General features: G+C 37.1%; 1 protein-coding gene across 1 annotated transcript; it reads left to right on the forward strand.

Moving 5' to 3' along the window:
• The first annotated feature begins 235 nt into the window (after nucleotides 1-235).
• NHLRC3 (NHL repeat containing 3) lies at nucleotides 236-21,208 on the forward strand. The gene is made up of 7 exons (XM_006736522.3): nucleotides 236-564; nucleotides 999-1,151; nucleotides 1,455-1,602; nucleotides 4,005-4,205; nucleotides 5,340-5,431; nucleotides 8,543-8,655; nucleotides 9,100-21,208. The coding sequence occupies exons 1-7, from the start codon at nucleotides 481-483 to the stop codon at nucleotides 9,350-9,352; spliced, it is 1,044 nt and encodes a 347-aa protein (XP_006736585.1). The 5' UTR covers nucleotides 236-480; the 3' UTR covers nucleotides 9,353-21,208.
• The last annotated feature ends 5,691 nt before the right edge of the window (nucleotides 21,209-26,899 follow it).

Below are 26,899 nucleotides of genomic sequence, written 5' to 3' on the forward strand. Positions count from 1 at the left end.
TGCCTGGATGCCTCGGAATCGGATGCAGCTGAAATCTTTCTCAGAGCTTGAAAGTCATCTTTTAAGGATCACATCTCTATGTTTTGGGTTTAAGTGTGCTTGACTCTGATTTTTCAATCTGAATTTTTAAAAAAATGAACGTCAAGTGGTTAAGGCATATCTATGGATGCCCTTATTTTTGGCGGACGGAAGAAGTCCGCCGCGTGGACCGCCCCAAGGGGCGAAAAGGGGTGGTCAGTCGGTCAGCCCGAGCCACGTGACCTGGGGGCGTGGACCCGGGAATGATCCAGGAAACCGCTACCCGAATTCTGATTTTCTATCCCCCGAGTCCGGTTCTCAAACCCCGCACGTCCAGGGAGACGGAACTGGAGATAGGAACTTCGGCTCCGAGGAGGGGCCGACGCCGTGTACAGCGACGAACCGCGTGGAGCTGAGGCTGTCTGGTGGCCCCCAGCCGCCTGCGGACTCTACCGTTTCGTCATGGCAAGATTCTGGGTCTGCCTGGTCGGCGCTGGCTTCTTTCTTGCATTACTGGTTTTGCATTCGCGTTTTTGTGGCTCCCCGGTGAGTTGAGCAGGGAAGAAATGTCTGTTGGGTGTGTGGATAGCACTGTTGAGAGGCGACCCGCTGTCGTGGGATGGAGGTAGCGGGCCCTGGCGCCCGCACTTAGCTTGTCTTTTCAAAAGCTGCACCGGGAGCGGAACTGCTGACGTCTTGTTTTGTCTCTTGGTGTTAAAAAGTTTGTATATGGTACATCGCCATTTTCCCGTTTTCTTTCTTTCCCCAGATCCCACTACATCTTAAAATAATTTGCAGATTTGTGTTGTGATCACTTTGGTCTCTAGACTTATAAACCCATTTCTTCCGAATCATTTCTGTCCAGCAGTCTCAACACCTCTGTGTCAGCTGTCAGGGCATGCTTAAAAAATAAGCCTTTTTTTTTTTTTCTTAACGTAGAGGGTAAACGGATTCTTAATCTTCTGATTATTTTTTTAAAGGTTTTAAGGGAATTTGCTTTTCAAATTTCCTGGAGAACCAAGGAAATTCCTTACCGGCTGGATGTGGGTTGGCCTAAGCACTCGGAATACTTTACTGGAGCAACATTTTGTGTTGCAGTTGACTCCCTCAGCGGATTGGTTTACATAGCCCAGGTTAGTAAAATTAGGATTAAAAAAAAAAATTATGAACACAAAGGAAACAATTTCTTCTTGTTTTGCTGTACTAGGTAACCATGTATGTTTATGTTATGCTATTTGTGAAGTTTTTTTTGAGTTGGTTTTAAGTAAATACTTCGGTTTTGAACGTAGTAGATATTAATATTGTTAGGTTTTGAAGCTCGTTTTTTAAACATTAAATTTCTCGATTAACCTTTAATTTTTGTTTCTCTCTACCAAAATAAAGATTACTTTCTAAAAACTGATCCTATCTAAGCAGTTATTTTTATATACCTTCAGAGAGGGGATAACATCCCAAAGGTATTAGTGTTCACAGAGGATGGATATTTCCTACGATCCTGGAATTACACTGTTGACACACCTCATGGTATATTTGCAGCCAGTACACTACATGAACAGTCTGTCTGGATCACGGATGTAGGAAGTGGTATGTGTAGTAATATCTATTCACTTATCTTGCTAGAAATCATATCGTTGCCCATGTTCTTGCTTGTACGCTTTAAAATGAAGAGTTGCTAAATCTAGTTGTAATTTCTTTAATTATTTTTGAAATCACTTGTTTCTAAAAACCTCTATACTGTACTTCTGTAGAGTCAAGATATTTAGCAAGGAGGCTATAATTATTATGGTTTTTCCTTTAACTTGTCAAGGGACTTTTCCTCTTTAAAGCATCGGTTGTGAGACCATACTTTCAGGGATCATTTCTATGGTTTGTTAACGCATCAGTTGCTCTTCCCAGGCTAAAATTTTAAACCTCTTCTGTGAAGCCCCCAAAATAGCAATCTCTGTAAGTTAATGGCCCCAAAAATAGCAATCTCTGTAAGTTAATGAACGGAGTCCTTGTCTTATTTTCCTTTACCAGCTCACTTTCAAAAGAAATTGTGCTAAGAACCTAGAACTGCTTTGTTGCCCAAAACGCAAGATTTGCAGAGACGCCTGGTGTTAATGTTTCTGAAGTCCTGCCTACTGCAACATGTCTGAAATCTTCTTTCCACCAAATACTTTTAGTAGAATGTGTTGCAAATCAAAGTAGGCACAGTTGGATTTATAGCTCTGGATGTTTTCAGAGATAGCTGTTTGCATGTTCTTGTGGCTTAAGACAGTACCAGAGATAACCTGGCATTATTATCGCAGGATCTCAGGAATGAATGGGATCATAAAGACAGTCTTTGGCCCAGTTACATTCATGGCTTGAAGGACATCCTGTTTCTTCATTTCTGGCAAATTCAGATACCATTTTGGAATTAATGAACTCTCAGTTTTTGTTAGAAGTGCCATTACTGTTTGTTCTCAGAACCCAAAAGATTTCTGAGCCACAGCTGATTTCATTTCTTTCAGGATGTATTTTGGATGATAAAATTTTGGTTAAACAAAAAATCAAGAATACCTCTGAGTTCCTTGTAATGCTATAATGAAATATGACTATTTTGACTTCTTTTTTTTCCCCCAGGACTCACTGTTAAAGGCCTTTACTTTTTAATTTATTCCATTCATGTGATCGTTTTTTATAAAATACTTCGTGGATTCCCACAAATAAAACAAAACACACATGACTTCTTCTTTCCATTAAAGGGTTTTTTTCATGCACAGATCTGAAGACACTTTTTATATTCCTTCCCATTTTTTGAAGAAATACATTCCCTTTAATAAAAATGTGGCTGTAAATGAGCCTTAAAAACAAAACAAAACGATGTTATATACTGGTGTTCTATGTCTTTTGCCAACTCTTTAGAAACTTTGAAGGTTGCTTTCTTTAATAATATTTTGTTCTCTTGTTGCTACAAATTACCTCAAGCATTCAAATCAGGTATAACAATAAATACGTTTTTTAAGGTAGAATTGTAATGCAAGCTGATTCACTTTATTTCCAGTGAGTTCAGTGTATCCAATTTATCTTTGGCATGCCTACCAGTTAGTTTGGTCTTGGTATGCCTTCAAGTTGATTTCTGTTAACCGCATTATGTTTTTTTCCTAATTATTAGTACCGTACTTTATATTTTTGCTTGTAAGATAATTTTAATTCAAAGAAGTCTTGATATAAGTGAGAAAATATACTAGTGATTTGGAAAGATTTATTCTCTTAGGAAAAAAAGTTAATGAGTTGAGTTTTGCACTTGTTTCTACTATGAGAAAGTGTAGTTTAAAAAAAATATGTATTAGGGGCGCCTGGGTGGCTCAGATGGTTGAGCGTCTGCCTTCGGCTCAGGTCATGATTCCAGGGTCCTGGGATCGAGCCCCGCATCGGGCTCCTTGCTCGGCAGGGAACCTGCTTCTCCCTCTCCCTCTGCTGTTCCCCCTGCTTGTGCTCTCTCGCTCTGTCAAATAAATAAAATCTTTAAAAAAATAAAAAATAAAAAAATATGTATTATAGTGAACTTTTTTGTTGACCTACTAAAATTTGAGATCTGCACATGATTGACTGAAATAATGATTTTCAAACATAAGTTCCTTTTCCAGTTACTTCTGGATTTCTTTTTGCAAGGAATGTTTATTCAAGGTTGTACTGTCATGCTTATGATTACAAAAGAAAATGATGTACCTATAATTTAACATCATGAGCCTTCTGTATAAGGAGCCAGTTTTGTTGGTTTTACTTATTTGAATTTAGAATCTACTTATTTTGGAGTACCTGAGCTTTAATTCATGACAGATTTGGTTGTAACTAATGAAGAAGCTCTATTGCTTGTGAAATACAGCATTTAATTATCTGAGCCTGTTAACTTTTTATTACAGTCAAATTCTATTAAATTCTTGCTCTCTGCTTACTTGAAAAACGTGAATGTTTGGACAGTGGTTATATTTGTGACATGTGCATGTTTTTCTTTATAGGATCCTATGGTCATACTATTAAAAAATACAATTCCTTTGGTGATCTTGTTCAAGTCTTGGGTACCCCAGGCAAAAAAGGCACTGGTTTGAATCCCCTGCAATTTGATAATCCCGCAGAATTATATGTAGATGACACAGGAGATATTTACATTGTGGATGGAGATGGAGGATTGAATAACAGATTGATCAAATTGTCCCAAGGTACATGGCTTGCATGGTATCATAAGAATGCTTTTTAATAAGTTGGATGTGTTTAGGGGCGCCTGGGTGGCTCAGTCGTTAAGCGTCTGCCTTCGGCTCAGGTCATGATCCTGGGGTCCCGGGATAGAGTCCCACATCGGGCTCCCTGCTCGGTGGGAGGCCTGCTTCTCCCTTTCCCACTCCCCCTGCTTGTGTTCCTGCTCTCGTCTCTCTCTGTCAAATAAATAAAATCTTAAAAAAAATAAATAAATAAGTTGGATGTGTTTAATTTGTTCAATACTTGGTGTAATATTATAACTAGTGTGCGTGTGTGTATTTTTTTTAAGAGAGAGAGAATACGTTCCGGGGGTGGGGGCCAGGGGGAGAGGGAGAGAGACAATCTTCAGCAGACTCCACACCCAGCAAGAAGCCTGACATAGGGCTCCATCTCACAACCCTTGAGATCATGACCTGAGCTGAAATGTAGTTGGACGCTTAACTGACTTGACTGAGCCACCCAGGCGCCCCTACAACTATTGTATATTGTATTATATATGAAGCTGTGTGTAAAGGGCTCGAGTGAGATGTGTGGGATGGTCAGTAATAAATGATTCTGATAATATGCTTGCTTATTCCTTTGAATTAAATTGGAGGCAGTTTGGGAATTTATAGTGGGCTGAAGAAATAAGTGTTTATCCTATCCAATTAAGAAAGAAGGTTAGGAACCTGGCATTCCAGAGCTGAGATACCCTTCAGTTTGATTGATAGCTAAAGTTTCATTGTATTTATTGCTGTATGTCCTCAGTAGTATTCTAGGTGCAGGTCTATTTCAGATGAAACTGCTAAATGCTACTCTATGGTATTGATTGTTAAAGTAAAATAAGATTTGGAGAAGGAGAAATTACTGTTGACTGGGTAAGTAGGGCAAGCATTCATAAAGCAAGTGGTTCTTGAACTAAACTGGTTTTGGTGGGAGGAGAAGATGGATGGGAGGAACATTCACAAGACTCTATCACACAAGGTCTGCAGGTAATTAGCAAGTCTTCTAGGAAGGGAGCTTAGGATGTAATTTTGGAAGAGTTAAAAAATAAGATTTGAGATGTTCTTGAAGGCTTATCTAAGAATTTTGAAGCCAACTATGTTTGCCGTTGTCAGATTTCATGATGCTTTGGCTGCATGGAGAACGTGGAACGGGGCCTGCTAAGTTCAACATACCTCACAGTGTTACCGTTGATTCATCTGGTCGGGTAAAAATACACTGTCATTGTGTATGGAACTGTGTGTCTGAGTGTGTGTGTGTGTGTGTGTGTGTGTGTGTGTGTGTGTGTGTGTGTGTGTGTGTGTGTGTAGGCGTATGGACCTCTATGTATATGGATCTTGGTGCACATGTGTGTCTGGATATCTGAATATGTATGAATGTTTGTGGTTATGTGTATCTGGGTGTGTCTGGGCAATTCCTCTGGGGCTGGGTATACCCACATATTCTTATAAATGTTCAGGTCCTATAATGAGGAGAGTTCCCCAAATATTTAGAAATGAACAAAATAGATTTCCTGTGTTATTTAAAGGTAGAAGGAACAAATAATGGAATAGAACTTAAGTTACCAGAAAAAGGAAAGAGTTGCCCTCCTACTAAGAAAACTACTAAGAGTGTTTGAATATATTTTTAATTTTAGAATTAAATTAATTCTAGAATATGTTGATCAAAAGGGAGATGGGAGAGATTAATCTTGGAGGCTTGAAAATAAGAGCCACTCAGGCAACTTTGTTCTCACTAGCTCCACTCTGGGGAACGGAAGACTTTAACTGAAGCATTTCTTTCTTTCTTTTTTTTTTTTTTTTTTAAGATTTTATTTATTTATTTGAGAGAGAGAGAGCATGAGAGGGGAGAGTTTCAGAGGGAGAAGCAGGCTCCCTGCTGAGCCGGGAGCCCGATGCGGGGCTTGATTCCGGGACTCCAGGATCACGACCTGAGCCAAAGGCAGTTGCCCAACCAACTGAGCCACCCAGGCACCCTTAACTGACGCTTTTCAACCCATTTCTTTTTCCCCACCCTATCCACTGCTACCTCTTTTGCTTTTATCCACCTTTAAGCATATATATCACTTCTTTGGGGTTACTTTCCTATAACCAAACCCCCACCCAAAATGTTTTATATTAGTTTCCCCTTCTGTTTTCCTATAGTAGCCTATACTTTCCCGTTATAGTAATTATCGCACTATAATATGATCAGTCGTTTCCCTTAACAGAGTGTAGGCTGTATGAGGGCATATACTGAATCTCTTTGGCTTTGTATCTCAGTGCCTGGCATGTAGTAGTCATTGTATGAGTAACTGTTAAATGACTAAATGTCTTGCAGGATGGATGCATCAGACTATCTTGGCTTCATACTGTTAGAAATTTAATCCATTTCTACTTCTTATTCTATGTTCAGCAGACAACCTTTTGATTGTGATTTGGCTTCCTATGTAGACAAAGTGAGAATGTTTTGATCATAAAATCTGCAAGTATTTCGCATTGTAGGTAGGAAGATAACTGAACCTGTGAGTTTTGTCTGTAAATGGGGAGCTTGAAAGTTGGAATTCTGGTTTTAAACACATTACCCTTCTGAGCCCGGTTAACTACTTCCTTCAATGAATAAGAATAAGATCAAGTTTCTGAGCAGGCAAGACCTAAACCCAGGTGAATTCTCTGTAGTGCCCTTTTGAGAAAGCTTGGAGAACATTTGATGGGGATACTCTGGCATTACAGAATGATGAAAAATGAGGGTATTCATTTCCGCACACTTGTGTTTTAACAACAGTCAATGCCATTCAGAGCATTTTACATGATTAACTCATTTAGTCATCACCCCAACCCTATAGGAAAAGTTAATTAGCTCCAGAGCTGAACTTGCTGCTGTTTTTTTTTTGTTTTTTCGTTTTTAAGATTTATTTATTCGAGAGAGAGGGATTGAGAGAGAAAGTGCATGCACGTGCACATGTGCAGGTTGGGGTAGGGACAGAGGGAGAGGGAGAGAGAGAATCTCAAGCAGACTCCCTGCTGAGTGCAGAGCCTGACCCGGGGTTCAGTCTCACAACCCTGTGGATCATGACCTGAGCTGAAATCTCAAGTCGGGGGCTTAACCAAATGGGCCACCCAGGCGCCCCTGCTATTGTTTCTTAAACAAGGTTTCTCATAATCAAGATTTGTTCAGTAGGGAAGATAATGCTAACAATCTAAAATATTCAGTCCTAGAGTCTAAACTATATTTCTTCCTTGGTCACTCATCTAAGGCAGTAGTCCCAAATTCTTCATCCTTACTAAAGAATCATGAATCAGGAAAGGGTCTTGAGAAATTACCTTACTTAGGGATCAACAACCTTTCTAAAATGATACAGTGAGTCTGTATTTGTTTCTTATTATAGATGAATTTAGTGGCTACTAAAACTCACAGGCATTGACGGATACATTGTCAGGGTTACCCTGAAGAAATAGTGCCGGAATCCACAAACTCAAGAAATCCAATGATCCTGAAAGGAGGAGGTAGAGGTCAGCAGGGCTGGCCCACACTTCCAGTCCATTCTTACATACCCCTCTACAATCCTAGCCTCATGTCATAAAATCATTTCACTGTATGTATGCCATAGGTTGCATATATTAAATATAGTACATGAAATGTCATTTGGAGTGAATCTATTTCCCTGTTTTATAACAACAGTTTTCCTTAATAACTCATTCCAGCCTATAGCAAAATTAAATTAAACCTGTTGTTAGTCTACTGTCATTCTTGAGATGCTACTAAAATCTTTTAAGCATCCTCTTTCAGTGGTTTGGCACTTTGGACATTCTTTGGTAACTAGCAGGTAGATGTTTAGTGATACTGCAATAGGAATGAATACGTGGCTACCCCCTAGCCTGAGCTCCTGAGGAACTAGGCTGCATTTCTTTGTCTTTGTCTTCTCACCTAACCCAGGGACTGACAGGTTGGCAGAACTCAGCAGGACAGACAATGCCTGTTGGAGGAATGAATGAATTCTCTTGCTTCTCAGTACTGTGCTAGTCCTTTGCATCACAACAGAAGACTCCAGTTTTTTTAGTTATTCAAATGTTTAATAGAACAGAGTGTTATGTATGGGCTTTGGGTTAAGACAGATGGCCGTAAGTGGCTCTCCCACTGTAAGCTCACTTCGAACTTTAATTTCGTGTCTGAAGATAGGGCTTTTAATAACTTCTTCTTTGGGGTCCTCTAAGTACTAAATGAGGTGATGCATGTGAAACTAATGGAAATAAACATTCATACCTCCCCTCTTCCCCTTCTGTTTTCTTTCTCATTATGATGTAGATCTTTTCCTAGAAACATTTTTTTGGTTTCTCAGGTGTGGGTTGCTGACCGAGGAAATAAAAGAATTCAAGTATTTGATAAAGACACCGGGGAGTGGTTAGGAGCATGGAATAATTGTTTCACAGAAGAGGGACCTTCTTCAGTCAGGTGATTTTTTTCTTTTTCTTTTAAAATACTCGTTTTATTAGGTGGGTGGGGGATGGGCTAAGTGGGTGATGGGCATTAAGGAGGGCACTTGCTGTGATGAGCATTGGGTGTTATATGCAAGTGATAGATCACTGAATTCTCCCCCAGAAACTAATACTACACTATGTGTTAACTAAATACAATTTAAATAAAATCTTGAAAGAAAAAAAAAATGCTTGTTTTATTTGGTTTATGTTCGTTTCTCTGAAGAGCTAGCTGTCTACCATCGCAAATCTATTCCCTCATCAACAGAGTTAGACAAATTTTAAATTCTCCTTGAGGGCATCCTTCAGCAAGTAGAGGTGTCTGTTGTTGTTTAGCGTCATAGGAGATAAAAACGTTGAGGAAGTCAACATTTATACTAATTTTGCATACATTTATTCTGTAAAATGTCTTTCTCCTTAGATTTACTCCCGACGGAAAGTACGTGATTGTAGCCCAGCTGAACCTTAGCAGGCTCTTACTGGTGGCAGCGCCCCCAGTGGGAAGCATCGGTAACTGTTCTGTAATCGGCACGATCCAGCTAGCGGATCAAGTTTTACCTCATCTCTTGGATGTCAGTGGGAAGACTGGAGCAATCTATGTAGCAGAAATTGGAGCAAAGCAAGTACAAAAATATGTCCCTATGAATAGCTATTTTCCTTCATTCGGTTCGTAATGTTTCCTTTGTGGAGATCTTTCAAGTGGAAGTTCAGATTCTAAAATTCATTGTTAAGCCCTTACAAATAATGTTCAAGCATAAGAATGTGTTTCTTTATTTTTCTGTGACCTGGTGATGAGAAAAAATTGTTTTTATATCATGAAGAACCATATGTTTTGTTGCTCTTCTTGTGACTTAGTTTTACTTGTAAGTGCATTAGAATATTTTAATGAAGGAAATGTAATATTTAAAAAATGGGGTTGGAAAGAGGGACTAAGGTTGTAACCTGGGTATTTGCTCTGGTAGACTAATTTTCCCTGGGAGGAAGAGGGAAAGGAATAAAAATGAGTTTTGCAGGATATATTGAATTTTATAAGAAGAACTACAAAGCTCTAATTTGTTCACCTTATATAAAATGTACATTTTGAGAGATCAAGTCAGATGGGCTCTTGATTAATGAGTACCCATAGGATGCCAGCTCCTAAAGATTCAGAGATGAAGAAGCAGGTTTATCTTTGTGTGCCTTTTCAGGAGCTTGTAGTCCACTGGGGAGACAAGTGTGCAAACTGATACAACACAGTGACAGCAAGGCTTAAGTGTAGCAGGACTTTTGGAAGTCGGAGCATTACTTCTGACTGAGGGAATCCGGGAGGTTTTGCCAGGAAAGTCAACTTGAGCTCCAACTTGAGAAACTGAAAGGGGAAAACAAGGTGGTCCAAGTGGACAAGTGGTAAAAAGTTACAAACTTGCTGGGAGCTTTGGTAGGCTTTCTTTTAAAAGCCCATCTTGGTTTGGGTCCTTTAGCTGTAAAATACTTAATCTCAACCTCTCAGTGTAGGAATAAAACAACAGGCATTTAAGCACTTTACTGAAAGGGATCTTTACAAGTACTAACTGCAATGTTTTTTTTTTTATTAAAGGTAACATTAAAAGTTGGGGCCTCTCTTCAGGGCCTCTTTCCTTTCTTTTCTTTGTTTTTTCTTTTTGTTAAACATGTACTCCGTTCGTTCCTAACATCTGTCTACCTCAAAGAAGTTTTAGAATTATTTATATGGGGATGTGTACTGAACACTTTGCACTATTAAGGTGAATAATTTCTTACCTTTCTAGGCCTCTCTACCCCTTTGGTTTTAATATTTGCTTCCCCTTCTTTTCAGTTCTAGTTTATTCTGGGTTTTGGTTGAACCTGGCCATATGATGATCTTTCAGGTCATTCCTCCCCTTTTCTTGTATCCATCTCCTTCTTTATTCTAGTCTTGCCCTGCAAATCATGTAGCATGTGAGAAATCCTGAGCTGACTTCTCATCACCCATTATGGCTGCAGTCTGTTTTGTAGACCTCAGGGAATTCAAACTATTTTGATGCTTGGATCATATCTTGATGCAGTTAGGAAGGTAAATCGACCAACAGGAAACTTCCGTGTTCCAAGGCCCTTGATAAGTGTGTTCATGCCACTGATCAAGCTGTATGATCTTAAATGAGTTTTTCTTAGTTTTTTCTCTTTAGTAGAAATTCCTCCTCCAGGAATGCTGTAAGGATCAGATGTATGACAGATACAAATGTACCTTCTGAAATAAATAGTTTCGAGTACTTTAAAGGCAGAAATTCTTAACAAAAATCCTTCTAAATGTGCTATTTACCTGATATCAACCATCAAGTTTGCCTTAATTTTGCGTTTATTGCTTTTTTCAGAACTTATCCTCATGAACTTTATGCAGCTTAGTCAATATAGTAAATTTATTTGTATAAAAAGAAAGTGATTTGAGGGTTTTGTTTTGTTTTGTTTTTAAGCCAGGACAAGAAGTGCAAATGTCTCTTAGGAATGCAGGTTAGGTAAACTGATCTTGTTCTTTTAAAAATGTTATATTTAACTTTATTTTATACCAGATTCTTATAAAACTTGTTGAGAATTTTGTTGCCATATGTCTTGCTAGAAGTGTCTATTAGCATCGCTGTAATCATAGTATTTCACTTTTTTCCTTTGGATTAATTGATTAAATGATTTGAGAAAATGTCTTATTGTCATTTAAAAGATACAAATTAAATTTTTGGAAAGAAAAGACAATATTATCTGGCTCTCGATTTTAATGTTTGATTTTATTGTTACAAAAGCAGTTTATAACTTCTTACTCCACTGAAGAATTTCAGCAATCCTGAAATCACAAGTTTGCTCTGTGAGAATATCCTCCTTCATTCGCATGTGAAGTGTAAGCTGAAGCGCATTTTGTTAGAGGTCGCTCAGAAGTCCAAACGAAAACAGCCTGGCTGAGATGGGGGGGGTGGGTACAAATAATAGTGATACTAGCTAACTCCATATATTTTTGCATTGGAAATGGAACCTCTTTATGCCCCTACTTTCTAGATCTGTTAGGGGGTGGGGTGGCTTCTAAATTAGAAAACCAAAGGAAGGCTGCAGGTATCTTCCCTAACCTCCACTGTGACATCGGGTCTCTGCAGTGGAATGTTTGTGTCCTCAGAGAAAACCTGTGTGCATTCTGATGGTAAACTAAGAAGACCCATATAATTTGTGCTTAGATCACTTAACAGATTAAAAGACTGCTTCAAGTGATGTGGCTGTCAGGCTAAATAAAGGCACTCAAGTCCCAACTTTTGTTCGCCTTTGTTGGTTTTAAACACTGGATTTGAAAGCAGGATAGATTGGAGAGCCCACGGGACAACTGGAAACTGTCAGATTTTTGCTCCTTTGACTCACCAAATCCATTAGAATCATTAAAAAAAAACAACAAAAAACAAACTTGAATGTATGACTTTATTTTACTCTTGACTCTAAAATTTCAGCAATAATCAAATAAAAAAACTTTTTAGAAAAGTCAGAGTAAGATTCATTTATTCAACAAAAATGAAACAACAAACGTGTGAAGGCACTTAGGCAAGTGTCCTCTGCCTTGGTAGCTGCCCATCCATCTGGGAAAAGAAGCCCAGAAAACCCATTTCCTTTCACTTCATCCTGGGGGCGTTGCCCTATTTGGCACTTGCGTTGCGTTACATTCTTGATACAAAAGAGGGCAGTAGAGTCTTGCTTATGAGCATTTCTTGAACCCAGCTGTGGGCCTTCTTTATACTTTGATTTTTTTAAAAAATTGAAGTTAACCGTACTTTTAATTTTTCTTCTTTTTCTTTAGCTTACATATCTTGAGGAAATTAGCTTATAGGTGACATATTTTCCAAGGGTTATTGGAAATTTTTACTGTTTAATTGGACATTTCCATGTTTAAAAAAAACAACTTTTCAATAAAAGCCAAACTAACAGCCGGAAGTGAATAATTCGTTTTAAACTATAACTTGAATATGAGTTTAGTACAATAGAAAATGCGTTCATATTAACAGAGAATTATTCCTTTTTTCCTTACTAGATTTTTTTTGTTTGTTTTAAACAATTTTGCCTTGTGGTTGCTGACTCTCTTATAAATAAAAAAATTGATTATTTATGGAGAGGCCAAGTAATTTTTCCATCAGACACTTAGCCATAGAATCCATGAGTCTATAGGGTAAGTTAATCCTTTAGACATTTAATGACATGTAGATAGTACCTTTGTATGTAAGAACTGAGTGGAATTTGAGTAATGAAAAATAGCACTTTTGAAACTTTAGTTTCTTCCATTGTAAACAATGGAAGGATATTGTTATGATTTAATTCTGCTTGTATGTAATTTATGCCAAAGTGGCCCATCTTGGGGCAGCCTGTTTTTAACCCCTACAATAGTCTATGACCCTGGTAAACAGATTTGTGGTGTAATTTCTTTTTGGATGCTACCTTTAAGAGAGAATCCTACAAATAGACTCTAATCCAAGAACAATTGACCAAATAACATGGTGTTTGGACATAATTCTGAGACCTTCAAAGGGTGATCATATAGTAGCATGAACAGACTTATGGAGCTTTCCTCCAGAATGAAGATAATGAGTAGAAATAACAGTGTGGCCAGTTTGTCCAGCTTAATGAAAGAACATTCTAGCAAAGAGCTGTGTAGCAGTGGAACATACTGTGTTCATATTCAAAGTGGTAAGGTTCAGTGAGTCAGAACTTGAAATCTAGAGTTAGGTTGACTGAGGTTCTGATCCAGGCCCTGCCGCTTACTTGCGTGTTGTTTTGAGACTGCCTCATTTTTCTCTTTTGTGAAATGGAAATGATAGTATTTTCCTCATGGGATCATTGTGAATAGAAATGAAATCGTGCATGTAGAACATTACACCTAGGCCCTGACACACAGTAAGCACTCACCACGCCTTTTTTGTGGTATGTAAGCCAGAGATGGGCAGCCGTGCCACCTTGGGGCTGAAATTCTTACTCTGGGAAGATGGTGAGACCAGATGACCTTCCCCGTTGTATGATTCAGTTTAGTCCCACTATTGAGAACTAAAGGTATAGTTGTCATACACTAAGTCATCTATCATTTAGAAATGGCCACTTTTAAAAAGCAGAGATATTTTCAGTTCGCACTAAAGCTATTTAGTCATCCAACAGATGACTACATGTTAGATACCAGGAATATGGTGGTGAGCAAGGTAAAGACTCCTTTTCTGGAATATACATTCTACTTCAGAAAACAGAACAGTTTGAATGAAAAAAGTGAGATTCTGACTAGAATTTGTGGTAAATTTAACACCTGGTTGGCTAAATAAACACCCATTCAACTTTTTTCCTTATCTTATATACCACCTCGAAGACTGGAAGAATGAGGTGCTTGCTTTCTCAGCTTAACTAGCATCTAGGGGTAGTCACATGATGTGATTCTGGCCAATGCAACGTAAACGGAAGTCTACTGGGAGATTTCTGGAGAATCATTTGCTTTTTTTTATTAAAAAAAAAAAAAAAAAAGGTAGGCATACTTAGCACCACTGCCTTCTCCCTTCTTGCCAGACTTGAACTTGAGTGTGATGCCGGGAGTTGCAGCAGTCATCATGGTACTATAAAGCAACAAACCCAACGTTCTTAAAGAAGGCCGAAAGATAGAAGGAGGCTGGGTTTTTATGATTGGGGAACCACTCTACTGACCTGGTAATCCCTTTCTCCAGATATTTTATGCGAGATAGTTGAATGTTTTAGTTACTTAAGCCACTGTTTTTGTTGGGCGTCTTCTTACAGATAAACATTCCTAACAAATTCAATATTAAATTAATCTGCATTAGTTTGGGATGGATATTTTTTATAATTTTAAGAGTCTATGTCCAGGAAAATAAGTTACTCTGCTTTTATGTCTTATTTTATGTCCTTTGATAAAATTTTATTGTTTTTTTTTTCAATTTAGATTCTGTGCATGTCTTTTGAGCCACGTTTAGGTTCCTGTGTCAAATTTATCCTTTGCATTTATTAATTGTAGCTATTAGGGTAGGATTCCCCTGCCCCCTTTTTGAGAGAGAGCACGGAAGAGGGTAGGGGGTGGGTAGGAAGAGGGAGAGACGCTCTGCATTCAGCGCAGAGCCTAACTTGGTGCTCAATCTCATGATCCTGGAATCATGGCCTGAGCCGAAATCAAGAGTCAGATGCTTAACCGACTGAGCCACCCAGGTGCCCCTTTTTCCCCCATTTCAAATTACTTTTTGGTGGCATAGAGAAAAGGGATCAGTTCTTTTTATGTATGTGATTTCTATTCACCTTAATAAACTCTTACTAATTTTAATTATCTATTATAGATATTCAGATTTTCTAGGTATACCACTCTGAAAATAAAGGTAACTGTACATCTTCCAATTATCTATTGCTCGTTTGATTTTTAAAATTTTAATGCATTAGCTACATTGTTCAAAACAATGTTAAATGATTGTAGTGATATCAAGTATCTTTATCCTATTTCTGATTTTAATGGATATAATTGGTACTTTGCCAATTAATATGATATTTGCTATTGAGTTTTGGTAATTTTCATATTTAAGTAGTTTTTTTTAATCTCAGAATTTTATTAAGAATCACTACTTAATTTTATAATGGCTTTTAGCACTGGTGTGTACAATATGTTGATTAATTACAGGTTTTTTTCTTATGGTTATTGTTGGAAAAATTTACTTGGTAATAATTTCTTGCTTGGAACTTTTATTCTCGAAAGAAAGAGGGCAGTAGAGTGTCATTATGTAGAATTTATCAATTAATTATGTTCCACCCATTTCCAAAAGGAATTTAAGCCTCTTTACAATAAAATTTCTAAAATACATTAAAATAGAGTAATGTCAAAAATTGCATAGAGCAGTGTGAAAATACATTTATCCAAAACCTGGATTAATAGTTATGGCAATTAAGCATTAACTTACTTCTGAGATTTCTTCTAGCCATAGCAAAGAAGGAAATGTGCATAGTTATTTCATTTTATTGATAAAATGAAATAGATGCATGGATCTTTATAGGTGAAATGAAACAATATACCTTCAACAACAATAAAAAAACACAAACTTTTTTAAATGTAATCAAGGAAGGTGTGAGGAAGGGATAGGGTCTTTAAGCCAGTAGATCAATAAATATTAAGTATTCTTATTTGGTGTATATACCACTGATTGGATGCACAGTCTTTGTCATGGTTTGATAGAAATGACGGTGGTAATGTTCTGAATTTCTGCTGTCCAACATGGGCCATTGAGCACTTGAAATGTAGGTTGTGTGTCTAAGGAACTGAATTTTCAGCTTTATTTTTAATTAATTAAATTTAAATTGTTACATGTGGCTATTGGCTACTGTATTAGACAACATAGCAGGTGACTAGGTTTTCATAATAATGACCAACAATTTGTTTTTACTCCATTTCCTTGTTCATTTGTATGATTTGCTTTCTTTGTAGTGTGACCTTTTGGCAGTGTTTCTAATAATTCCACCTAACTTGAAGATTAAAAATTATCATGCACATCGAAATACTAAATTGTTGAATCTTTTGTTAAATATTTTCCAAATGAAAGTGAAGTTAGTCTGTGAAGAACGAAGGAAAATGATTCTTACAAAGCTTTAAGTATTTATGTATGTGTGTACTTACTTATTTTACCAGTTCATCTCTAGGAACATCTCTGCTTTTCTGTCTTTTTTTTTCCTTAAGAGAAACCATTTTCACATGCAGCAGCTCATGTTTCAATGCAAACTTGTCTCATGTAGATTTTTTATGCGTCCCACAGAGGTATTCGCAGTATTGTTTCAGACATCCTAAAAACAGGTTGGAAGGCAATAAAATGCAATCACAGCTTCATTACTGGTAATGTTGAATTATTACATCTTTACTAATGACTGCATTCGTTTCCATCTTTATTTGTATTTTAAATCTTAGATAATACAATTCTAAATAATTCTATTTCCATTTTTTTGAACTTTATATAATGAAATATTTCAACAATTATCACCTTGTAGACAATGTCATCTTATTGATATCCCTGTATACTTACCCTCTGTCCTTTGATTATTTTGTATCGTCTCCAACATCATATTATTTCTTTGACTAACTCAGCATGTTTTCCGTAATGTATTGATAATTTTTTTTAACATAATGTTACCTACTTTAACATTAGTAGTTCCTTAATACCATTAAATATTGTCCTTGTTCTGATTTTACCTCAGTATTCATGTATTTTTAAAATTTCTGGGGTTGAAATAAATTCCATTTTTTTTTTTTACTTGTTTCTTAAATTTAATCTGTAGTTTCTTCCTCTTCCTCTTCTTTTTCTTGCTTTCTGTGGCTCCAGCTCTGGGTCTTGCTTTCTCTTCCTTTATAATGTATTTGTTGAAGAAAGCAGTCATCAGTTCCAGTTTCCCAGAGTCTGGATTTTGTTGATTTCATCCTTGTGGATTCGTTCAACATGTTACTCTGTCTTCTGTAGTTCCTGTAAATCGGTAGTTAGTTCTAGAGGCTTTGTCAGATTAGGATTTGGTTATTTTGCTGGCAAGACTTCCCTAGGTGGTGGTATGTACCTTTGTCATGCCCAAATTAACACCTCTGATTCAAACTACTGTTCTGTGCTAGGGACTTGCATAGCCAATTGCTTCCTTGACATTTCCACTTGGACATGTAACCATTATTTCAGACTTAATAGATCCAAAATAGATACTTGCTCCCTTTCTCCCACTCTCAAATGAGATACCACTATTTATTTATTGAGCTACTCTCCCATCAACCTGTAATACACTTACTCCAGATTTTTATTTGGCTCAATCTGTATATTCTTTCAGATTCTGCTCAAATACAACCCTTTAAAGAGGTGCATTCTGAATGTTTGTTCTAAATAAGCATTTACTATCATTCTCTATTCCCTTACACTGTTTATTTTCTTTATAGCTTTTGTAATTCTCTGATACTGCTCATTTAATTTTTCACTTGTGTATCAGCCTGTTTCCCTCACTAGAATATAAGCTTTAATATAAGGCTGGGATGATTTTGCTTTGTTCATTACCAAAGTGCCTGGCACATAGTAGGTGGTCAAATACTTGTCAAGTATTGACTGAATGAATGGCTCTGGTTACCTTGTAGTAATAGTTTAGTATATCATTAACTAACTTAAGCTTCTCAAGTGAAATGATCTTTTAGTTTATCTACTTGGATTTCATTTCAGGCATGTATGTAGGATTCTTCCACGAGCCTGCACTTGCCCTCATCTATTTTCTTGAGACCTATTTCCTCTCATATTTCCTTTTCGCTTGGCTTTATTCATTTGTCTCTGTTTCACCATCTTCCCCGCCCCCAATTCTGCGTTTGTTTCCTTTTTCAGAATTAAGGGCTTCATTGGAATGTCCCGACTCATATGGTGACTTTAAGCATTGTCATCTTTATTGCTTATTCTTCTCTGCAAAGATATGACTTTTACGCCATCTCCCACTTCTTCCCCATCCAATTATATACAAGAATCTTTTGTCTTTTCCTAGGTATTGAAATACTGTATTTTAACACTGTTTGAATTTTCAAAGAAACTTAAAAAATATTCTGTATTCTATATTACATTTTACACAGATATCTCCAACCTGCTCTCCTATTGTTTCTCCCCATAAATCTACTTTTGAAAGTTATTTTCTCACAACTGCTGAATTTTATATGTCCAACTGACATTCAGTGAAGCTGGGATGATATTTCATGTGAAAAAATAGGTGCTTTGAATCATGCCACCCGCCCCTCACCATCCCCAATATATCCAGGTCCTGATCTCTAGAACTTGTGACTGTTACCTTATATGCAAAAAACAAAGACAATGCAGATGTGACTACATTAAGGATTTTGAGATGTGGTTATCCTAGATTATATGGGTGGGCCCTAATATAATCATATGTTTCCTTGTAAGAGGGAGGCAGAGGGAGATTTGACATATAGAAGGGAAGTCAGTGTAACCATGAAGGCAGAGCTTGGAGTGATGCTGCCGCAAGCCATGGAATGCCAGCAGCCACCAGAAGCTGGAAGAGGCAAGGAGTGGATTCCTCTCTAGCACTTCCAGAGGGGACATGGCCCTGCCTGGGTCTTGATTTTGGCCTAATGATACTAATTTTGGCCTTCAATATTGTGAAAGAATGTGAATTTCTGTTGTTTAGAACCACTAAGTTGGTGATAATTTGTTACAGCAGCTGCAGGAAACATACAGAAAATAGATTGTTAGTAAAAATTTGAATTTTAAAGGTGTTGCTAGTAAAGGCTCAGAAGGAAATGAGGCACATGTTTTTAGAAACTGGAGAAGAGGGGATATTTATTATATGGGAACAAGCAGAAGAATGGCTACAAATCATAAAACAATGGAATATCTTTACATTGCTGAAAAAAAATAAGGTCAATCTAGAATTCTATGTCCAACAAATGTTCCTTTGAAAACTGAAGAAAAGTAAAGATATTTCAAGCAAACAAAAGCTGGAATATTCTTTGCCATCAAATCTATACTGTAAGAAATATTAAATGAAGATTGTTAGTCTGAAAGAAAATGATACCATTTGAAAACTTGGATCTACACAAAGGAATAAAAAGGGCCTGAATTGGGAAATTTGTGGCTAAATATAAAGGACATTTTTTTTCTTTTAGAAAAATTTCTTTTAAAGAAAAATCTTTAAAGCAAAACTAATAACATGCATTGATGAATTTATATAACATGTAGAAGTAAAAAGGTGATAAAAATATAAAGGATGAGATGAGGAAATGAAAACATACTATGTAAGAATACGAGAAATGATACAATATCATTTGAAAGTAGATTCTGACAACGTAAAAAGCAGTATTGTAACTTCTAGTGTAACCAAAAATGAAACAAACGTATATGTAATAGCCAATAAAAAAAGGTAAAATGCTATACAAATAGTCAATTCTAAAAGAAGCCTGAAGAAGAGAGAAATGGGACAAATAGCAGCATGATTGCAGATTTAAGCCCTGTCATAATTAAATACTACATTAAATGTAAATGGCTTAAATACTCCAGTTAATATTCAGTGATTGTCAGACTGAATAAAAAATATACAAGAGATAAACTTTATATATAAAGACAAGATAATTAAAAGTGAAAGGATGAAAAAAGATATTCCATTATAAACAGTAATTATAAGAAAACTGAAGTAGCTCTATTACTGTCAAAGTAGCCTTCAGAATAAGATATATTACCAGAGATAAAGAAAGCTTATAATGATAAAAGGATCTGTTTTTGTCAGGATGAGCTAAAAGTGAAAATGTATATATGATTAATGGCAATATTTTGGAAATAGATTGACAATAAAACAGAAATAGACAAATCCACCATCAAAGTTGAAAAATTTTTTTTTTTTTAAGATTATTTATTTGCGAGAGAGAGAATGAGAGACAGAGAGCATGAGAGGGAGGAGGGTCAGGGGGAGAAGCAGACTCCCCGCCGAGCAGGGAGCCCGATGTGGGACTTGATCCCGGGACTCCAGGATCATGACCTGAGCCGAAGGCAGTCGCTTAACCAACTGAGCCACCCAGGCGCCCCAAAGTTGAAAATTTTAAAACCCATCTATCTCTCAGTAACTGATAGAACAACTAGACACACAAAAAAATAAAGATCTAGATGATCTGAATAACACTATCAAGTTTACCAAATGGATATTTATAGAACACTATGTACAACAACTGCAGGATACACATTCCTTTTAAGTGCACAAGGAACAGACACTAAGATAGACCACATGCTAGGCCATAAACCAAGTCAATAAATTTAATCATTCTGGAATCATAACATATTTTCTCCTTATTAGAATTAAATTAGAAATAAAAAATAATATATCTGAAAAGTCATCAAATATTTGAAAATTAAATACTACATTTGTAAATAACTTATGTCACAGAAAAAAATCACAGAAGGAATAAGAAAATACTAAGTAAAAATACAGGTCAAAATATATGAAATGTATTTAAAGCAGTGCTTAGAAATATACTTATAATTTTAAATATGTATGTGAGGAAAGAAGAAAATCTAAAATTAATCGTCTGTGATTCCATCTTAGAAAGAAATAGAAAAGCAAATTAAACCAAAGATTAGTGAAGAAAATAAATAAATGGAAATCAATCAAGCAGAAAACAGACATTAATGAAATAAAAAGCTAGATTTTAGAAATGATCAATGAAATTTATAAACCTCTAGCTATACTAATCAAGAAAAAAACCCAAATTACCAATATCAGGACTGAAAATAGTTTTATTACCACAGATCCTATAGACATTAAAAGAGTAATAAAGAAATACAAAAAACTTCATACCATAAAATTTGACCACTTAGATCAAGAGTTGGCAAACTTCTCCTGTGAAGGGCCAGACAATAAATATTTTAGGCTTTATGGGCCATGCGGTCTTTTCAAATGCTCAACTCTAACACTGTAGCATGAAAACAGACATGGACAATGTGTAAATGAATGGCTGTTGATGTGTTTAAACAAAACTTTATAAAAATTACACAATCATGGATGTGGATGAATCTGAAAAAGATCATGCTGAGCACAAAAAGCAAATAAAAATACATACTGTATGGTTTCATTTATCTGAAATGCTAGAAAAGGCAAAAGTAATCGATAGTGACAGAAAACAGATCAGTGTTTGTCTGAAGCTGCGACGGGTGTTGGTGATTAACTATGAATGGTATGAGGAAACTTTTTTCAAATAATGGAAAAACTATATCTGCATTTTGGTGGTGGTTTCATGGGTATTGTATATTTGTCAAAATTCCTCAAACTGCACACTTAGAATGGATGTGTTGTAGTGAATGTAAATTAAACCTTGATAGATTTGATTTAAAAAACAAAACAAGATTAGAGAATGCAAACAGAAACAAAACAGAAGATGGGAAAATGGAGAATTAAAACAACAAAAAACAGACTTTCAGGTGGAGGAATGGTACATGAGAGAATACCTGTTCGATAACCTTGACCCACCAGTACATTTGGTGAGTGAGAGAAAGTGATTAGGTGTAAGAGGAAGTTAAAAAGAATGTGAACAGCTGTTGGATAGCAGATGCCAGGAAACACAAAATGAGCGAATTCATTACCAACTGAAACCAGAGAGCAAGAATATTGAATGTCAGGTGTTCTCATTTCCTTTAGTTTCTTTAGGCATGATTTGCAGCCTAGAGAAAGCGAGTAGGCATTACTAAGGATTAGGGATTGTAGAGCACATTTGGCTAGTAAGTGCACAGTGTTAGGAAAAGCAATGTAAATAGGGCTACATAGTTTAAGGGGTAGGAGTGGTAAACCTTGGTTAGTGAAGAAGAGGTTGAGCATGTATGAAAGATAGGAAAGGTGAAAGGTAAGAATGATTTGGACTAAGAAAAATTACTTTCTATGATTAGTTGATACATAATGCAACATGAGCTTTCCAAAGTAGTATAATGGCAGGCAGCTAAGGCTTTTGAAAATATAAAACACTTCTATCAGGCAGACTTAGAAAAAGTCCCTCCTCTTTCTGTAGGGAATAATCTCAGTGGACATCAAGCTTATCAACTTGTAGCTTTGACAAAGTATTTCACATTCTCCTTAATTAATGTATGGCTCTCAGTGACATATTTTTTCAAGAGTTACTCTATGCCCAGTCTCTCAATGTGTTGTGGGCCTTACAGTCTTTAATGCAAGGTATGCTCTAAGTTATAACTCCTAAAGGCAGAAGACAAGTTCACTGTAGACAGTGAATGGACTAAAATGTCTTTAGCCTCCCAGGGCCTTAATAGGGCTGATGGTGGATGATTTCTACCAAAGAAAAAGAGGACAAAGAGATTTCAGCTCATCAATAAAGCATCTCAAGAAATGGCTGGAGATTAAATTTAAAGTCAATCTTAAATTAATTTGAAAAATGCACACAAAGATTATTACCTGCACCAATTGGATATGTCAGACCTATAAGTATCTATGTAGAAACAACAGCTTATAATTAATAATAATAATAATAAAAACCACTACTTTTCCTGGCTAGGAACATAGGAAAGGCAAGTTTGAAACAAAAGAGTTGTCAAAAGGGACATTTGATATGACATCAGCTATCAAGATCATGAGTATAATTTTTAATAGCTTTTGAAATTTTGATATTTTTGATATTAGCCCAGTGCTATGCACATAATAAATGCTCAATTAATACAATCACACCTGGATTTCAAGATCCCTCAGTGGTGGAGAATAGGAGAGCTGTAGGGCAGGATTTCCAGTATCAGAGCTGAGTCAAGAACAGCAATGGCATATCAAAGGAGAGTCTCTCACAGTGGCTGGCGCAAACACAGGAAGGAGGAAGCATTCTTCCTCCAAAACCTAAGGAGCCACTTGTTAGGCCCAAAGGAGCCCTCTGTTGCCAAGTCAGAAACAAAGCCTTAAACAGATTAACATTTTTTCCCCTACGTGAATATACAAGGGTAAAAAAACCCTTAACCTTTCTCATTATGAGAAAATTGAAAATTGACAATAGCATGAGCTGTTCACCTGTATTCTCCTCTCCTCCATTAGTGGACCTCCAGAACCTGGAATGCCACCATCTAATACAGTGACTCATGGGATACAGTGGTGAAGTGCGGAATTGGAAATTCTTCCTAGACCTACTGTCCTACTGGGTGTGTCATCTGCCTCCCTCCAAGTCACTCCTCTGTACCTTTGGATCTCATAATGTCAATGCATGTTGAATAAATTTCTAGTCTACACACAGATATAAAGCAAGAAATGCCCCAAAGGGGGGCACCTGGGTGGTTCAGTTGGTTAAGTGTCTGACTCTTGGTTTCAGCTCAGGTCATGGTCTCAGGGTCGTGGGATTGAGCCCTGCAACAGGCTCTACACTCAGCAGGGAGTCTGCGGGAGATTCCCTCTCACTTCTCCCTCTGCCTCTCCCCCTGCTCACGCACACAGGCACACTCTCTCTCGCTCTCTCCCTCTCTCAATCTCTTAAATAAATAAATAAATCTTTTAAAAAAAGAAAGAAAGAAAAGGAAATGCCCCAAAGGCACTTCTCCTAAATAGAAGAATCCTTTGGAAATGGATACCTCCGTATTTGGGGATACACTGAAGTAAACATTTTCATTTTAACAATGCACATCCACAGAAGAGTCAAATTACCTCTGGGTAGGAATCAGCAACATGGTCTCAGAGAGTCCTTCACCTTAAAAGGAAAGAATTTGGAAAAGCCTCTAGTTGCAGTGTGATCTCAGGCAAGTCACTCAAGCTCTCCGGACCCATCTCCTTCTCTAAAATGTGATCATGACAGTGGTGCCTGCTTCATAAGATTGTCATGAGGATTCACTGAAATACTGCACTTGAAGAACTTGGAACAGCGTGTGGCACATAAAGACAGTCCAATAAATACTAGCTATAATTACTGTTATTGAAAGAAATTCAACAGATATAGCTATCAGGATAGTAGGAACTTTGTAGGACTCACAAACTTTGTAACTTCCTCGAATTCAAGTCAGTTGTAGGACCTTGAAAGAACCACAGGCCTCTTATTTGGAAGACCCCAACACACATCATCTTTTTTTTTTTTTTAAAAGATTTTATTTATTTGAGCGAGGGAGAGAGAGAACAAGCTGGGGGGAGGGGTAGAAGTAGAGGGAGAAACAGACTCCCTGCTGAGCAGGGAGCCCGATGGGGGCTTGATCCCAGGACCCTAAGATCATGACCTGAGCCTAAGTAGACACTTAACCAACTGAGCCACCCAGGCACCCCAACACACATCATCTTAAGCAAAATAAATTGTAGTCATATTCTCAAATAAATGGAATTGTTATAACATTTTTGAAAATATGTGTAATCTTACTATTGACATCTTTTCTTATTTTGAACACTTTTTTTTTAGGTCTGAAACATTTTTCAACTAATTGCTGCTATGTATTGAGTGCTTAATACCCACCAGATACTGTCCTAAGAGCATTACATGCCTTAACTTATTTAATCGTCACAATAACCACAAGATAGGTACCTCTATGGCCTCCATTTTACAGGTGAGAAAAACCAAGGCACAGAGATCTTAAGCAACTTCCCATGGTGGCATAGCTAGTAAGGAGCAGAGCTCACGTAACATCCCAACATGACATGACCAGTGATGAGTAGAACTTGAGTGATTGCCCAAGATGGCACAACTAGTAAGGACAGAGCTCAAGTTACTTGATGAAGAGGACAACTTTAGGAAGGGGTAGAGCTAAAGGAACTTGTCTAATATGGAAAACTGATAGCTAGCAGACCTCATGTAACTTCCCAAGATGGCAAAGCTACTAAGGGACAGGGATTAAGTATCTTCCCCAGTCACATAGCCTGTGAGGGCTGGAAAATGCAGGTGCTCTAGCACCACCCTTCATACTTTCTACTGTAGTACCTGTCAGGCTTCATTGGTTTGAGGCTCTGTGCGGTGACTCCTGACAGATAAAATGGCCTTCTCCATTTTACATGCGTTTTCTCCCTCATTTCTTCAAAGTGGGTCATAAGATAAAAAGTTTCTTTTCTTGCCTTTGGGAGGCAAGGAAAGGGGAGCATTGAAAAGCCTGCCTCCCACTGCACGGCCAGTCTAGAATTAAGGAGCCTAAGGCTAGAATGTTGGATTTTGAGAGGACTGGAAAGGCTGCTGAGACCTGAGGCTGGAGAGAAAAAAGAGGTGGGTTTAGAATTAGGACGAGGCAAGAGAGCCACTTGGCTTGGATATAAAATTTAAGGTTCACCAAAATACTCAGGAATTAAGATAAATAATATTTTAATAAAATATTTTTGAAAATTAAAAAAGGCAGAAAAAGAAGCCCATGAAGAAGAAAATATCAAACTTTTAAATAAAGACAGGATCTGACACAGACGGTATTAGGTGAAGCAATTGAGGCCAAGTCATGCAAGATGAGTGTTAGAAATACTGCATTTATATATTTCTTTATGTTGATTACTGCGCTTTTGGAAACCCCTTAAATTTTATGCCTGAGCTGAGTGCCTCACTCACCTCATCCTAATCCCGATTTTGGGAAGAAGAGTGGGGCTAGGGAACCAGTTGGAGCCTGAGGAATAATTCTGGGGTCACACATGAAAAAAAGAGGACACAAAGCCTCACTAAGAACATCCCATACCAAGTTCCTTTTCCTATGTTCTTTATTCCTGACAGCTACCTTTCAAGGCAGCTGTTAGCATTATTACTTATATAACAAAGCTGAATGCCAAAGTCATAAGGATAGAAAGGTTTCAAGATCTACCTGCCTCTAGAGCCTGGCTGTTCCCACTACTGGCCAGTATGTGCTTAATAAGCAGAATTTTTGACATTTTTTAAATCTTTTAGGTCACAAGCTCTACCACATGAAGACAGAAATCACAATGAGAAATTTCACTGACTTGACTCCTTTTGAAGCTGCCTGAAATCTTAAACCATAACTTTTCTCTCCTGGTACTCTTGAAAAAATTACAGTTCCTCCTGAGTTATTCATATATTACATCTAATAAGAAGCTTCAGACATAAGAGTGTTGATGGAACACACCCTTCTCATATTGGGGCACCGTTTTCTGGGCCACAGCATATTTGGAACAGAAACATTCAGTTAAGTGAATTCAGTGACAATTTACACTTGTGTTGTAAATCCAGTCCATTATTTATGGTAATCCAATTTTGGGTGAAGCAGAAAGAGAGTGGGCTTGGAGTCTGAAATGAAATCGACTGCCAGTATGTTACTTTGAATCATTTATTGAAATCTCTCTGGGGTTTAAGTTTCCTTTTGTATAAAATAATAGGTTTTTTTTTTTTTCATGAAAATAAGATTATACGAAATCCTGCCTTCCTTAAAGTCGACATGACCCAGTGATGAAGAACCTACATTGTGATTTCTACTTGCGCATCAGGAATCCAGGGTCAGTCAATACTTTTACCCATTGCCAAATATAATTAAAGCATAGGGCTCTCCTTGATCTAAAAAATAATTAAGCCTATTAGAAAACAACTACACATAGGTCTGGCTCCATTGGTTACTTCATCATTTCCGTCTGCTGTAGCCACTTTTGGCATCTAACACAGCTTGGGCTCTCATCCATAAAAAGACAGCTATTACAAATGCATTATTGTCATCTTGTTTGTACAAGTTCTGTTGTGAACAATAACCATTTATTATCTAAAAAAATTACCTTTTGGCTTCCATAAACTAATATTCTATGAATTCATACACTGAGCATAGTCTTTCAGGCAGAAA

The sequence above is a fragment of the Leptonychotes weddellii genome, chromosome 3, assembly GCF_054177405.1.
Source record: "Leptonychotes weddellii isolate Sample4059 chromosome 3, ASM5417740v2, whole genome shotgun sequence".
NCBI classification, from domain to species: domain Eukaryota; kingdom Metazoa; phylum Chordata; class Mammalia; order Carnivora; family Phocidae; genus Leptonychotes; species Leptonychotes weddellii.

Coding starts and splice junctions, on each gene's coding strand:
- NHLRC3 (XM_006736522.3), top strand. CDS start 481: ATGGCAAGATTCTGGGTCTGCCTGGTCGGCGCTGGCTTCTTTCTTGCA. Junction 1,152..1,454: donor GATTGGTTTACATAGCCCAG/GTTAGTAAAATT, acceptor ATATACCTTCAG/AGAGGGGATAACATCCCAAA. Junction 8,656..9,099: donor GAGGGACCTTCTTCAGTCAG/GTGATTTTTTTC, acceptor CTTTCTCCTTAG/ATTTACTCCCGACGGAAAGT.